We start from the raw sequence: 15,466 nt of genomic DNA, 5'->3' as shown, positions 1-15,466 counted from the left end.
TCCCTCCATCACCACATGTTTTTCAAAGAGCTAAGGGCTCATCAAGGTCAAGGTTATCAAAGACAAAAACCCATTGTTTCTCTTGCCTATAAATGATGTTAGATCTATGCAAATTTACTGTGATTTGAAATCAAAGTTCTTTTTTTAAATCAGCACCAGGCTACTGATAACAGATGAAGATCTATTTTCATTTACAAAGATTGATCTTGATCAGAAAGCTGATGTTGTTCAGTGGCCTGACCTTGATCAATTTGAATGACCTTGACCTTATGGAGTGTAATGTAGAGAGTATTGGGGGTTAGATCATTGAGATTGAGGCTTTGTCTTTGACTTCAACTGTTCTGATACCCTTCAGTCTGGTACTGGAAACGGTACCGCAGACAAAGAGCAAGCTATCTCCGATATTGAGCTTGGGGTAAGTTCTTCTTGACCTTCGACCCATTGATATCATATCCTGCATGGGTCCACAGTGCTTGCTAGTTTTGCTTCCATTTCTACCTGCATTGTCCGGCTTTTCGGACAGTGCAAGGGGATTTTTTTTTAAAGTTGACGGTTTATGGTTCACAATACGGTCAAGTTTACAAATATTCTATTAATGGTGGTTGGCATATTTTAACCTTAGCCCTGTATTGTCTGATGAGATATTATCCAACATTAAATTCTAAGCTTCTACAGTATTTTTTTCTACCATAAATTTAGATATCTATAATTTTTGTGTTTTTTTTTTCTCTAAAAAATCTTCAGCAGACAATACCTATGTATTTATGTATCTTAATATATCTTTCATAGCCGAGTAATTTTTTGGAGAGTAAATATAGAACGTAGATTATAACTCGCCTGAAATTTAAACCTTCTTGCTGGAGGCTAGTATTTCTGGATCTGATTTCATTTTCAGTATTTCTGTTTAATCTGCTATCAAGAAATCAAAATCTCAAGTAAGGTATACTGGTATACATTCAAATATTATTTTTTCGGAAGGTTTAACTTTGCAACGAGGCTAAAAGTTGTACGAATAATTATTTTGTAAGGTAGAGGTTTTACCGTTTAAACTGATCGTTATATTGAATGTGTAGTTCAGTCTATGTAAAGCTAGTACATCATATATAAATAGTTCAGATTTTTTCTGCATAATGTCAATTAGTTTTGAGACCTACACTTTTATCTAGATGTTTTTTGGTGTTTATTTTATGTCTCATCAAAATGTTCAACGCTGCAATTATTTTCTTGTTGTAAAAAGGTACAAATAACAGAAATATGGCTTGTGTGCTGTTGTATTAAAAGCCATTTATACAGATTTTTTTCCCAAACGAATTTCAATACATATGATCTTATAATTGTGGCATGCCAAATGGTAACATATTTATTTATATATTAATATATATCTATTGACTTTGCAGTAGAAGTCAATGTATTTGTTAACAACAGTTTAGAGAGTATATGTCTGAATCATTAAGGAACTTTGATACCAATCAACAAACAGTACCCAGAATAGGGACTAATTCAGTCTCAAGCCTGCATGATTCTCGTTTATCCAAGAGAAGCAAAATCAATTCCATAATACATTTATATATTAAATGTCCATCCTCAATTAACAGAGCATTACCAAATCATATACTAACTGGCCCCCACCTCATTGTGATGTCAGCATGTTTCACAAACCTATTAATATAAGCTTTTCGGATCAAGACTACTGGTAAATCATGTAATTAAGGGAGATAACTGAAAAGTTCTGAAATAAAAAAAATGAAATTGAAAAAAGGGGGAAAATCCATGTAGTATGTAATGCTCAGATGAAAAAATATAATTTAAACAGATCCCCTTATCACTTAATGAAATTATTTCTCCTTTTGAAAAAAAAAATATTTTTAAGAGGACTATATGGCTTTGTATAATAGGTCTAATTCTTTCATACTACATTATTTAACAATAAGATTTGGGTAAATTAATAAAATTTCTATTAAATATTTTATTAAATGTTTTAGAATTTGTTTTTTTAATCCATACATTGTTATTTTATAGATATCCAGGCTAACAAAGTTTGGTGCATGTTATTTTTTTCAGTCTAGAAGACATCTGTTGGAAGACAATGTGAACGAAACCCCGATAGTATGTCTGTTGACAGCACACACATGTATTTGCTTCCTAACCAGTGTCTACTCTTCTTAACACATGCAAAAACATTGAAGCAGTCTGAATGTCTTTTAGTTTTCATTTTAAAAATAATTAGGTAATTATGCCACTTTCATTTCCTGGCATAATTTCACCAAATTATTTTTGTAGAAGTACCATACATAATTATATAAATATTAAAGATTTAGAATATCGGCGTAGCCGTAAATTATATCAAACATTGACTAAAAACTGCTCTTTTACTTATTGTTTACATCAGTTAACAAAGAGAATTTAATCTCCATGTGCATGACTGTATAACAAAAACATAAAAAGGTTTGCTTCAATATCTATAACAGCTGTTCATGAATTAGGTGACAGCCAAAGTGTGTTTGTAGTTCATGTAGACACTGGTTAGAGGTAAATGGGTTATTGTATTGATATCATATTTCAGTCAATTTGATGCCCATGTGTTAAGTGGGTGGGTGTGTGTATGAACAAGCTCTGCTGGCTGGATTGATTCAGGGGCATCAACTCTTGTTACCATTACAGCTATTACTGTCCTTGCCACATAGATCCACATAGGAGTTTCTTAGTTGAATCTTTGATGTTCCAACTTATAACTATCACTCTTGTTGGCCCAGATGTAAGCACACAGAGTCAGTCTTAAGGTGAAAGGAAAACTGGAGTACCCAGAGAAAAAGCCCACATGGTTGAACAGGTGACCGAATTCCTTTTCACATCCAATTTGGGTGACCGAATACCTTTTTATATCCTATTGGGGAATCAAACCCCACCCATCTTAGTGAAAGACAACTGTGCTGTCCACTGCGCCATCTGAACACCCTCTGTCTATTTAACCTGGTATACATTTGTTTATGCATCACTTGGAATAATTTGCAATATAGCGTATGAAGACAGACCTGTAATTTGTTTACCACTCCCACCTTTTCCTACCAATATGCATAAACCAGTGAAAACCCAAGTGATGTATTTTAATCATACCATGTATATTGTAAACTGTTGTCATGGAGAAGATTTTTTTCTTGAACAAGATTTGGAAAAAGTCAGATTAATAGATATTATATATTGTCTATAGAATGGCAAAATACGTTTTGGTATGTAACAAGAGCTTGAGGGCCTTGGATCACCCAGCTATGCATACACCTGTAACTGTCTATAATATTGATTAATTTTTGTTACACAGTTTTGTGTACTAAACTTACAGCTTATATTGACCAAAGGCTTGAGAACTGACCACAGCTTGAACTGACTCCGGTGTGACAATGAATGATTAAACATCTTGGAAATCTAATTACTATTTGTACTGAAAAACAAGAAATTTCCACTCTGTTATGCTGTTCTTAAAGACTCAGTTGTCCCAGTACATAGAAATTGCACTTAACTCATTCACGCCTGAAGACGCATTTGAACTCTTCCAATTCAAAGGTTGGAATAGTCCATTATAAAGTTTCAGGGGTGAATGAGTTAAATCCTCAATTAACATGACTGTTGAGGGGTAGAGCCCCAAGAAGCTGTAGAATTTTAATAATGAACAGATCTATGGGGGTTGCAATCTCCTCTAACTTAGATTAAATTTCAAAATAAAAATGTGTTTATATATTCCTTTGAGGAGCAAAATGAGTGAAAATAAATCAAACAGATGATACAATTTCATGTTTTACAGTACACTTTTATTTACCACAGCTACCATTACAAAGTTAACTAACTGTTAACCTCCCACAGTAATTAACAGTTTACTGGGGTACATCACACCTGTACTGTGGAAACTTCTTAGTCTGGATATTTTTTCAAAAATTAATGCAGGGAAAATTCTCTGCATTAGACACAAGTTTCATAAGTCAGTTTCCAATACCAGGTTAAGTCCAGACTAACAAGGGTTCACAATACAGGTACTCCTCGAAATTAATCAATTTTTATCACAGAATATTTTGATGTGATTTTTCATGAAATTAATGTCATAATCAATTTTTTGCATGTTTTGATTTCACTTTTCATTAAAAACATTTACATCAGAATTTCTTGGCTGTTCAATCAATCAATCTGTGAATGCTTTTTAAATTGTTCAAAAAGTATTTGAATTATTATGGTGTTAACATGTGGTTAAAAGAAATTCAAGAAACATTTACTTGTCTTTATATGTACAAAGAAAAATCGTAGATGTACATTATAAATCAGGTGGAAAAAAGTGAAAATGAGTATTGGGATTAAAATTTAGTTCCCTGAGGAAATGAGGATAATTTTGCTTTTGAATATCAATTTTGAACAGTCTTCAATCTACATATACATTTTTGCTAAAATAATTTACAATATTTGTATTTTTTATTTTCTTGCTTTTTATAATCATGATTTTTTCCATTTGTTAAAATAAAAGTATACTTTATTGGTATTCAGAAGAGCTTTTATGAGCTGATTTGTTGAAGTCGAGGGTTCAACTCCCATTACAAGTGTAGAATTTTCAGAGATATTATTAAATCTCATCTAAGAGCTCTTTAGGGCTGGTTAAAGAACAGTTTATCAGAAAGCACTCCAAGCCACTGTAGATATTAAAATACAGTTTGGCTATTTCTGCTACAGAGGACAATTATTTCAGATGCCTCTGAGTATATTGAGCAAAGTTTGTAATTCTTGGTGATGGGTCTGTATTGTACATATAACCAGCTGATCTTCTTTCATTAGTGTGGACCTCTCGAGTGGTTACTGTTATCTGGTTACCCAGTTACTTAGAGTTACAGAATTATACAGATATTTTAGATTAGAAAGCTTCAGTAGGTATCTTGTACTGTATACATCAAAGTACATAGCCTAGTTCACATGTAATACCGTACTCTCATAGAAAAAGTGGGCCTTCGTCTGAAATTGTTAGTGTTTGAAGATGGGTTCCAGCAATAACAAACTTCAAAACAAAATAAACAAAAAAAAACAAATGAAAATACATGTACATTAGTTATGGTAATGTGTAATTTGTTGATAAGATATTGTCATGATTATATGTTCTTGTTTAGCTTAGATTAAATCATGTTTTATTGAATAATCCAACACAATAAATAAACACAAACAATATCAGAGGGACAAAAAAGCAATCTCAGAGTTTTTAGAATATTTTTTAACTTATTCACCCCTGAAGACACATTTGAATTTGAACTCTTCCAATTCAAAGGTTGGAATAGTTCATTATGAAAGTTCAGGGTGAATGAGATAAAAATGATTTAACATTCCCTCAGGTTTTCTTAACAAAACTAACAGATTTTATTTCATGTCAGAAATACACACTATTCACTTGTTAAATTAACGAAAAAATATCTTAAAACTGAAGTGACACGTTGATTTATTTTGACCATTACTCTGATATCAAAAATTGAAATCTTGCAGGTACCCATCTTTATGCAAATGACAAAATCATATATATGTTAGATTAAATTTTTCTCATTAAATTTAAATGTTTTCAATTTTGAAATTTAACAAATTACTGTTAAAAAGAGTCGTTAGATTACTTGGTAGTTGTCAAGAATATCTATTTAGTTTTTGAAACTTGAATATGGCTGAAAGAAAACTGCCCATGTTACTGGTATAATCACACAGGGAAGAAAAAAAATTGATACAAAAATAGTCAAGTACAATCAGCTGGCTTCACCATGCATTTGTCCTGAAAGATCAAATTAATGCCAATGGGTTTATAGAAATTTCTGTTTCAATCGCATTGCCATCAAAATTGTTTATTCCAAGTCCCTGATAATGAGTGTTATCGTCCTTAGACTGTCCGTTCGTCCGAGGTGAAACTGAGCATCAACGGGGACGGTGGGGAACATAACCATGCTGAAATGGAGGACCAGGTAACCATGGCAACGCAATCGACATAGCGTCATAGAAACAAGTGTCATAGGCTAATTTAGTCGCTGAATTGTGACATGAAAACCGAATTAAATAAGTAAAAAAAACTTAAGGGCGTATCATATACCGGCGTCAACACATCCCATACACAAGCAGATGGACACGTAGCTGCAGTGAATTCCTTGCAAGCGTGCAACAATCACATCAAACACACTGAACACGTGCAAAATCTCTCGTATATAATACTGCCATGTTGAATTTTAGAGTTGGTCTACCTGTTTCTCATTGTCATTTTCATTTAGGAAAAAACAAAATCTCCAGATTGAAACAATAACAAAAAGATTCATTTCAATACACAATGAAATAGCACTGAAACAAAAGAAATGGGAGATTTGTCTTTTCAGTTCTCTGTGAGTGACATTCCTCGATACTTTTTAAATTCCTCCTAGAATTTTTCTAACACAGGTTTAATACTGGACTACAGTAGGTATTTCGAGAATATCTGGCTTAAACTTAACTTTACTATTGCTGCTTTGTAACTAAAACTGATAGAATATTGACATCACACTTAATATTGACTTCTGTATGCTATTCTAACCAATGTAATATGTAGCTATCTAACCTACATTATCTTAATAATCTTAATTAATGTCTATAACAGCACATCAGTGCACAATGTGATAACACAGCATTCTTTGTCACGTCACAATGAAATCTACCTCAGTAGTTTGGGATACTTAATGCATTTTTAGCCTGTGTATATGTATTCTGACTAACGACCATAGTCCATTGACTCTTCGTGAAACTTTTGACCACACTAGGGTCACACATGTAGGCTAAACCTTTCTAAACACCGCTTTCTACTCTTTTGTGATGTATTACATAATATTGGATTGGTAAACATGTATCAAACATTATCTGTTCATTATTGGAACAAATCACCTATAGTGTATTAATTTTGAAAGTCTATGCAGTTACCTATGTTTTACATTTTCAATGCTTTCAAATGTTGGCTAAACTCTAAGGTATACATTATTTTTCAATATGTTAAACTGTTTGCTGAAATCTAGATAAACTCTGATTAAATTATTATTAATGTGGAACAGTCAGATAATGAGTTAATGAAAATTAAGAGATTTAATACATGTACCACAATAGTCGTGTTGTAAATTTGAATGCAAAATTATGTTATTTTCTTTCACTGTTATTTACCCTAATATCATCGTTTCATTTGCAGAGTGCTGATGATGTGAAACTAGAAGAGGTAAGTTGGTAGAGATGATATGGTCTCCTGGTTTACATAGTGTCACATAGAGGTCAAGGTCACACTGCCATTTTCCCATTGACAATAATGCTTGATGATGTCATTATATTATTGGTAGATTTCTGTAAATGTCATTGCGATATGTGTTATTCATCGGACAAAAGATAACATTCTGACAGGTCTTTTAGAAGAGTCAGCGATGGGAATCTAATGGTAAATGAGGTTAGCAAAGTGTCTGGTCATTAAGCCCTGCACAAATATACCTTTTGGGCAGACTAAAAATATTTGTAGTTTACATTTTCCCTTAAAATCTTGTTCTTTTAAGTCTAAATAACCATAAACTAGTAATGGCTTTTATTGTCTCTAAATACAGCATGCAATAACTTTCACTATTCATCATCATAGCCTGTATGGTATTTTTCTCTTATGGAATCTATTTTAATCATGACCTTCGCTGATAACAGCTTTTCACCATGAAAAGCTAACACATTCTACATGTACATTGTACTTAAGGTACATTTAACTCATTCACCCCTAAAGACACATTTGAACTCTTCCAATTCAAAGGTTGGAATAGTGCATTATGAAATTTTAGGGGTGAATGATTTAAAGTACCAATAAAGAAAACCATCATTTTGATGTTATGGTTTAATGATTTTCTGATCTAGGTACGTATTATTAGTTTTCAAATTATTAATTTGCAACATTTCCAAATTGATGTACTTATCTGTCTGGATGCCTGAAATCATTGTCTCAAACATATGTTGAGTTTAGTTTTAGTTTAATGTCCTATAAACAGCTAAGGTCATTTAAGAACAGGCCTCCACACGTGTTGTGTAAGCGTGCATATATGCCGGAGACAGGGTATGTTGGTGTAATTGCCTCATTGTGGTAGCGTGGATCTGATGCCGACTTTATAGCGCTTTCTCACTGAAGTACCATGCCGAAGGCACCCAGCACAGCATTCCACCCGGTCACATTATACTGACAACGGTTGAACAAGTTGTTGCCATTACCCTGAATGCTGAACATTAAGCAGAGAAGAACAACTACCATTTTTAAGCACTTTGTTATGTCCCGGCCTGGGGACAGGACCCATTGCATTCCTCTCCTGGGCAAACGCTCAACATCAAGGCAAAAGTGAGGTGTTGCCAAGCAAGGCGCTAGGAAATAAAAGGCAGTTAGAAGTAGAAAGAAAGCGAATAAATGGAAGTTAGAAGTAGAAAGAAAGATAAAGATCCCAATTATTGCCATGGGTGCAGCAGATTTATTTTGGTTGCTTTTGTGTCCCCAAGTAGAGGGCATAAAAACCAAATCCAAATTCTGCAGGGGTTCCCACATTAGTCGCCTCTTACGATGCATGCAGTGGGTAACAACAGGTGTATTCTTTTCTCGATCCCCGACCTGCAGGGGTGTCAAACATATGTACCCAAGTGGTAATATAAGCTTTATTTTATTTTGTTTGTCATTAGCTACTGTCACAGTGAATATCTTGAGGCATCAATAGTTATTGAACAACAATTTAATTTGTGCAATTATAATTTTCATCAGTTGTTAAAGATAAACATCAAAAGTTGGGCCTATATGACAATTTTTACGAAAATAACAAAAGTTGCTTGTGTTGACTATAATGTTATTGAATGTTTGTTCTGTTTAATCCTTAGTTTGACTTCAGCGAGATATTTATCGGTCAAGCGATCCACACCATAGAGTATTGCCTTGGCTGTATCTCCCACACAGCGTCTTACCTCCGATTGTGGGCCCTCAGTCTCGCTCACTCACGTAAGTATACCACACCTAGAGTACTGCCTGGGCTGTATCTTCCACACAGTGTCTTACCTCCGATTGTGGGTCCTAAGTCTAACTCACTCACGTAAGTATACCACACCTAGAGTACTGCCTGGGCTGTATCTCCCACACAGTGTCTTACCTCCGATTGTGGGTCCTCAGTCTTGCTCACTCACATAAGTATACCACACCTAGAGTACTGCCTGGGCTGTATCTCACACACAGTGTCTTACCTCTGATTATGGGCCCTCATTGGAGAAACACTTGGGCAGTCTTATAATTTAGAATTTTATACTCATGAACAACTGGTCTACAATATAGAACTTTCTTACAGACCTACTGAAATTTTCATAATCCCGACTTTATAAAGAAAATTGTATTTGCGTGACATGTATCTAGATATGGCTTCATGACATGAAATAAAGAAATTATATATCTTTGTTAACATTGGAAGTTAAAGTAATTTTACAATTTTCCCCTCTATACCTAACTTATCATTTCATCATTTCACATCGTAGGAATTCAGATATATTACTTCGTGAATTTCATTTCTTAATAAGTAACTGATTCCCATAGACTAAGTGTTTTTGTGGTGATTGTCTATGAGTGTATGACTGAAACACTGCTTGGGCCCACCTTTCTTTTCTCTGTTAATTTCTATTTCATTGTTACTGTGTTTCTCTAGACGTCTTAGGTTAAATGGCTCACAGTCAGAATAATTTGACTTGGTTGAGTGTTATGCTAACCATGTCAAGGTGATGACACCTACTGCAGACGACACTTTAATTTGCCCCCATCATCTGGGCGAATCTCCCGACATTTTTTTTTTCAAATTGTGACAGGTATATTCCGTCTTTGCGTATTGCAGAGTTATCTTCTCTTGGGAGCAGGTATTGATTGTTACGTCATTGGTTTGTGTGAGAAAATTAAGTCGTTTCCCAAAAATTGATGACGTTACTCTCACAAACCAATGACATAACAATCAATACCTGCTCACAAGAGAAGAAAACTCTGTAATACGCAAAGACGGAATACCAGTACTTGCCAGAATGCTGTTTGAATGCGTAATCACTGTTGTTTGTTTATTACAGAGTTGTCCGAGGTTCTGTGGGGAATGCTGTTCCGTTTCAGTCTGAAGATGAATATACCATATGGAGGCTCCGTGATTATCTTTGTGGTGTTCTCAGTGTTCGCTGTGCTGACTGTTGGAGTACTCTTGTTGATGGAGGGACTGTCTGCTTTCCTCCACACCCTCCGTCTTCACTGGTACAGTTTTAATATTTTCTTTAAACCTGTATATTATTCTTGTTTGTGAGTTCCATCTGCCTGTTCATGGTTAATAAAATCCATTTCTCATTTGTGATGTAGACAGAGTGCTAAACTTCAATTATCTTACCCTGAGGGTATTACTCTGTTTGCATCACACATAAGTGATTGATTATTTTTCTCACACACTTTTCTACCATAAAAATATGTTGTTATCATGAATTCGATGTACACACCATCTTCAAGAGTGCATAAATTGTGTGACTATGTTGGTGGCACTACGCCTACCTAGGTTAAACAAGGTAAAGATAGGCTGATTGGTCGAGTGATTAACACTCCGGCCTTCCATGCAGGCGGCCAGGGTTTGATCCCCGAAGTCGTCGTACGCATGGACATTCAGAGAAAGTGTTTTTCTCCAGCCAACACAACTCCAACAACCCAGGTGGAGTATAAATTGGTCTGGGGTGGATGTTGTTGTATCTGTGCTGTAGCAATCAAGTGAAGTGGCACTATAACTGATGCCATTGGAAGAACGATCCCACTACAAACAGAACACATTACATCACACACGCAAGCATACCCACATAGGGAGATATTAGCCAGGTGGCATAGGACAAGTAGTTAGCGCCTGATAAGGCAGCTCCTGTGAATTCCTCAAAATTGCATTAATTAATGTATATGCTAATTGTATTAATTGTATATCTATGTACTGTAAAGCGCTTTAGAGTGGCTTATTCTAGCTAGATAGGAATCTAAATCAAATGTTGTATATTATTATTAGCTCACCTGGTCGAGGGACCATAGTGAGCTTATGCCGTGGCGCAGCGTCCGTCGTCCGTTGTCTGTCGTCAGCTTTTTCTTTAAAACCTATCTCCTCCTAAACGCCTAAGAGGATTTCAACCAAATTTAGTCTGAAGCATCACTAGGGGAGGGCAATCATTTCTTAAATAAGGGGGACGGGGCCCTGAAGAGGAACTTAGCTAAATTTGCTTTAAAACGCATCTCCTACTTAACGGCATTAAGGATTTCAACCAAATATAGTCTGAAGCATCACTAGGGGAGGGCAATCATTTCTTGAATAAGTGAGGTTGGTTCAACCCCTGAGGCCGGGGGGGAGGGGCCCTGAAGAGGAACTTAGCTAAATCTGCACTAAGATGCATCTCCTTCTAATCGCCAGAGAGGTTTTCAACCAAATTTAGTCTGAAGCATCAGTAGGGAAGGGCAATCATTTCTTAAATAAATGAGGTTGGTTCGACCCCAGAGGCCAGGGGGGCGGGGCCCTGAAGGGGAACTTAGCTAAATTTGCTTTAAAACGCATCTCCTGCTTAATGCCAGTGAGGATTTCAACCAAATTTAGTCTGAAGCATCACTAGGGGAGGGTCATCATTTCTTAAATAAATGAGGTTGGTTCGACCCCAGAGGCCAGGGGGGCGGGGCCCTGAAGGGGAACTTAGCTAAATTTGCTTTAAAACGCATCTCCTGCTTAATGCCAGTGAGGATTTCAACCAAATTTAGTCTGAAGCATCACTAGGGGAGGGTCATCATTTCTTAAATAAATGAGGNACACCTGGGGCTGGCTAGGAAGACCGGGCACCAAACAGGAAAATTATCTTATATTTTGCTTTAAGACGCTCATACCCCCTAATTGCCTGAGTGGATTGTACAAAATTTGGTCAAAAACATTATTAAGGAGGAACCAACATTTCTGAATTGAATGAGGTTGATTTGACCCCTGTGGTCCTAAGAAACGGTACAGCTAGATTATCATTTTCTATGGTGTAGTTTTCATAAATTGTTAAAAATTGGTTTCTAGGTTTATAAAAGCTTACAGTTGAATGAAAATTTAAGTATTGTCTAATTACACCCTGTAATATGACATATTACTTATTTCAAAATCTGTTAACATGGCAACTCAATGGAGGCCCCTGATTAGTTGAAAGTCAGATAGTGTGGTCCCAGTTGGGTTAGAACATAGATCTTGTCTGGTTTTGAGGAAATTTCATATAAAAATGTACTAATGCATTCAGTTGTAATGACTTGTTAATTAAAACCAGGTGAGCGATACAGGTCCAATGGACCTCTTGTTATTAAAGAGATTGTGGAATGGCAACGTTTTCATAATAGCATGTAGCATATAGCATTCCCCAGTAAGTAAAAACAGTTTTTTCTGTTACCCTGGACAGGTGTATCCACACTTTATCAGGTGTGAGATTTCCTTGTCCCATCCTAGGGTTGTTACGGGGGGATTCCCCTATTCATAACAATGGTATGACATCACCTCAACAATACAATGTCGTCACGTCAACCCTGCATTTAGCCTGTAATGTTAAAATTACATTATGTATATGATACACAATGGGTAAACAGGGTAAAAGAAAAAGAATCATTCACTCCCTTGAAGTAAGATTAGGAATCTCAACCCACGGGGACAGATTCTTAAGTTGCCAAACACTCGGCAAAGTCTTGGCAAAGCTTTGTGTTTGGTAACTTAAAAATCTTTCCCCTGCAACTTCAGATTCCCCTATCTCACCCCCAATGGGTATGAGATTCTATTAATTTTTTCCTTCACAAAAATGGGAATGATCCTGTGAAGTGTGAAAAACTGTTAGTCCGAGAGTTCCCTTGTAGAACCAGACTTCCTGTGCTGTTACATCTTGGGGTATTGGTGTCATATGCATTAGGTCTTGGTAACATTGACCTACATCTTCTGCTCCACTGAGCATAATGACGGAAACTTGATTTCCAGCTATAGTTTTCAGCACATTTATAAACTTGTTCACCAGACTTCATTCACCTTTCAATGTCATAATGTTAAAACCATTATACTGTATGCCGGGAAATTTCGCAGCAGTTTAATTTTTTGCCTTTTTTGTTCTCCGCTAAAGAGGGCGAATTTATCATGGCAGCGAATACTAGTACATATTATACTGTGTATAGTTATCACATGTTAGGGGCAAAATTAACATGGGGCTTATGTGGATTTTACTGGTGAAGGGCAAAATTTCACTGGGCAAAGGTTTCCAGGTATAAAGAATTTGTCAGGCACAAGGGTACCATATACTGTACAGTTTTCTGTAATGTGTGTTCTCCTTTTTTTCAGGGTCGAGTTCCAGAGCAAGTTCTACCATGGGAGTGGTTACAATTTTGATGCATTTAGCTTCAAAAATCTCCAAAACGCTGATCTGGACGAGTAGAATTGAAACCAACTCTTGGAGTTCATAATACAGAGAACAACCATAATGTGAAAAGTGTGATAGCTTCTTGCCATGTATATAACATATATATATATAGATAAATATATATATAAATGTACCGTACTCCAGAAAAGACAATTGATTCCAAGTGACAGATGATTCATATTATAATTAATCATGATTGACAACGAAAAAGTTATCCCACTGTAGGTAATATAAGTTCCATTGCCAGTTGAAAATATTCCAGCTACATCGGGGTACATTTTATCATTTTCTCGGGATAAACGGTCTAATTGTAGGCTTTAGGTAACATGGGACCGTATGACATGAAACATTCACGGTGGAGATACAATGTTATGATGTAGAAGTAAACATTACTTACTATAGAACATTGAAGAACAATTCATCAAAAAGACGAAATAAGAATATTCATTTTCAGTACTACATATGATTTGCCAAAATTGTTTGCAACTATGATTGAATGCTATTTTAGCTAAACAAAATTTGCCAAAACATCACCAAGCCTTCTGGTTTTGCCGATAGTCAACTGTATTTGTTCCCTTTGAATATGTGTAATCAAGGAAAGCCTGCATTAGATGTTGAAGTTTGTACTACATTCCTCTTATTAAACTAGATACTGCCTATCCTGTAATCGGAGTAGTTAAAGAGGTAGTTGCTCTAGATGTAGACATCAAAGTCATAGAAATTTTATTTTCCATAAAGTGTCTGATTAGCCTAGCCAGTTGTTGTTACTTACTGAAATGCGATTTTTGAGAAATGCCTAAAAAATTACAAATATCGTTGGACAATTAGTGTACTGTTAGGCTGAGGGTTAGAGTTACTTTTGAATTCAAGTATGTTTGAATAGTTACCATATGGAAGGTTTTAATTTACCTGTCGTTAAAATAACCATGCTTTGAACAACTTGGTCATGAAGACATATTTTGCAGATAATGTGGAAAAAAATATTGTCTTGAAAGAAGATTGGTGTTCACCATGTTTCAGAAGCATTTCATTCAAGACATTTATATTGAGGGTTGCGTTGTCCACAGCCATGAAAAGAAGCCACTTACAAATATTTTTCGCAGCAGTGGTTATATTTATCATGGAATAGGTCCAGAAAAAATGCACCATCCACATGGTCTTAAAGGTCATTACTATCAGGTATTCAAAACAAGTTATATGTCAACTTTAACTTTATATATCCCACTGATATCAATGAATCGCATAATGTTTTATCAACCACTACATTTCATTCTTTTGCACAATGTATAGAACCAGAGAATTTCTGTATTTTTCTTGCACAAGTTTTATATTAATATAAAAATTCAACTTCTAATACATTTGAAGCTTAATGCTTCTGATGGAAAAACCTTAGGTCAGCAGGAAATTATAAAGCTGATCCAACCGTTACCTACTAGACAGGACGTTCATAACCCTGATTGTTTCCTCATCAGTTCGAATGATGAATTCATACATTCTTACAGCAAAGTTGTTAAGACAACAACAAAAATGACGAAGCAGGGTATTGTGTAAAGGGTAAGTTTCACGTTTCACTACTTTTGACTTGACCTCTATTCAACAGTGTGCTTTTTCCACTTTCCTGCTCTGAGCATGAAAATAACACATTACCAAATCAACTCGCTGTTCAGTTTTCAACATACTCGATTCTGAACACATAGCAAAAGTTCAAAAAACGGGGCTTCCAGATAAATGAGGTATTTGAGATCTGTAAGGTGGGTTAGAATTAATTAAAACTGTAGTTCAAAACTTTAAACCCAAGTCCTTCCAATATCTACTACCTCAGGGACCAAAAAGTGAACCCGAGCAGCTAAATTTGAGTTACTAGTATATTCAAAAAGTTGCACAAGTCTTTCAGTTATTGCCAAAACAGCTACAGGAAAAGCACTCATTCCATTGGTTGAATTGTTGTACTGGAGGTGTGAAACCTGAACCATCAGCCAATGAACAAATGTCAAGGATAAACTGCCTC

The 15,466-nt window shown here is 35.5% G+C and overlaps 1 protein-coding gene across 14 annotated transcripts in view; it reads left to right on the top strand.

Annotated features, from left to right (window-relative positions):
* The window catches only part of LOC110448612 (V-type proton ATPase 116 kDa subunit a-like), a 38,750-nt gene extending 23,780 nt beyond the window's left edge, over positions 1-14,970 (top strand). For 4 of the 14 annotated variants that reach the window (XM_021494959.1, XM_021494956.1, XM_021494958.1 and 1 more), the window contains 7 exons: positions 356-415; positions 2,062-2,106; positions 5,886-5,963; positions 7,199-7,225; positions 8,890-9,007; positions 10,105-10,279; positions 13,380-14,970. In XM_021494959.1, coding sequence (XP_021350634.1) covers positions 356-415; positions 2,062-2,106; positions 5,886-5,963; positions 7,199-7,225; positions 8,890-9,007; positions 10,105-10,279; positions 13,380-13,473 — 597 coding nt within the window. In that variant the 3' untranslated portion in view covers positions 13,474-14,970. The remainder of the gene's footprint in view (positions 1-355; positions 416-2,061; positions 2,107-5,885; positions 5,964-7,198; positions 7,226-8,889; positions 9,008-10,104; positions 10,280-13,379) is intronic. The other 10 variants (XM_021494962.1, XM_021494961.1, XM_021494965.1 and 7 more) reach the window with 7 other exon arrangements.
* The last annotated feature ends 496 nt before the right edge of the window (positions 14,971-15,466 follow it).

Source organism: Mizuhopecten yessoensis, unplaced genomic scaffold, assembly GCF_002113885.1.
Source record: "Mizuhopecten yessoensis strain PY_sf001 unplaced genomic scaffold, ASM211388v2 scaffold4121, whole genome shotgun sequence".
Lineage (NCBI taxonomy): Eukaryota > Metazoa > Mollusca > Bivalvia > Pectinida > Pectinidae > Mizuhopecten > Mizuhopecten yessoensis.
This window is presented reverse-complemented; position numbering and strand designations above follow the sequence as displayed.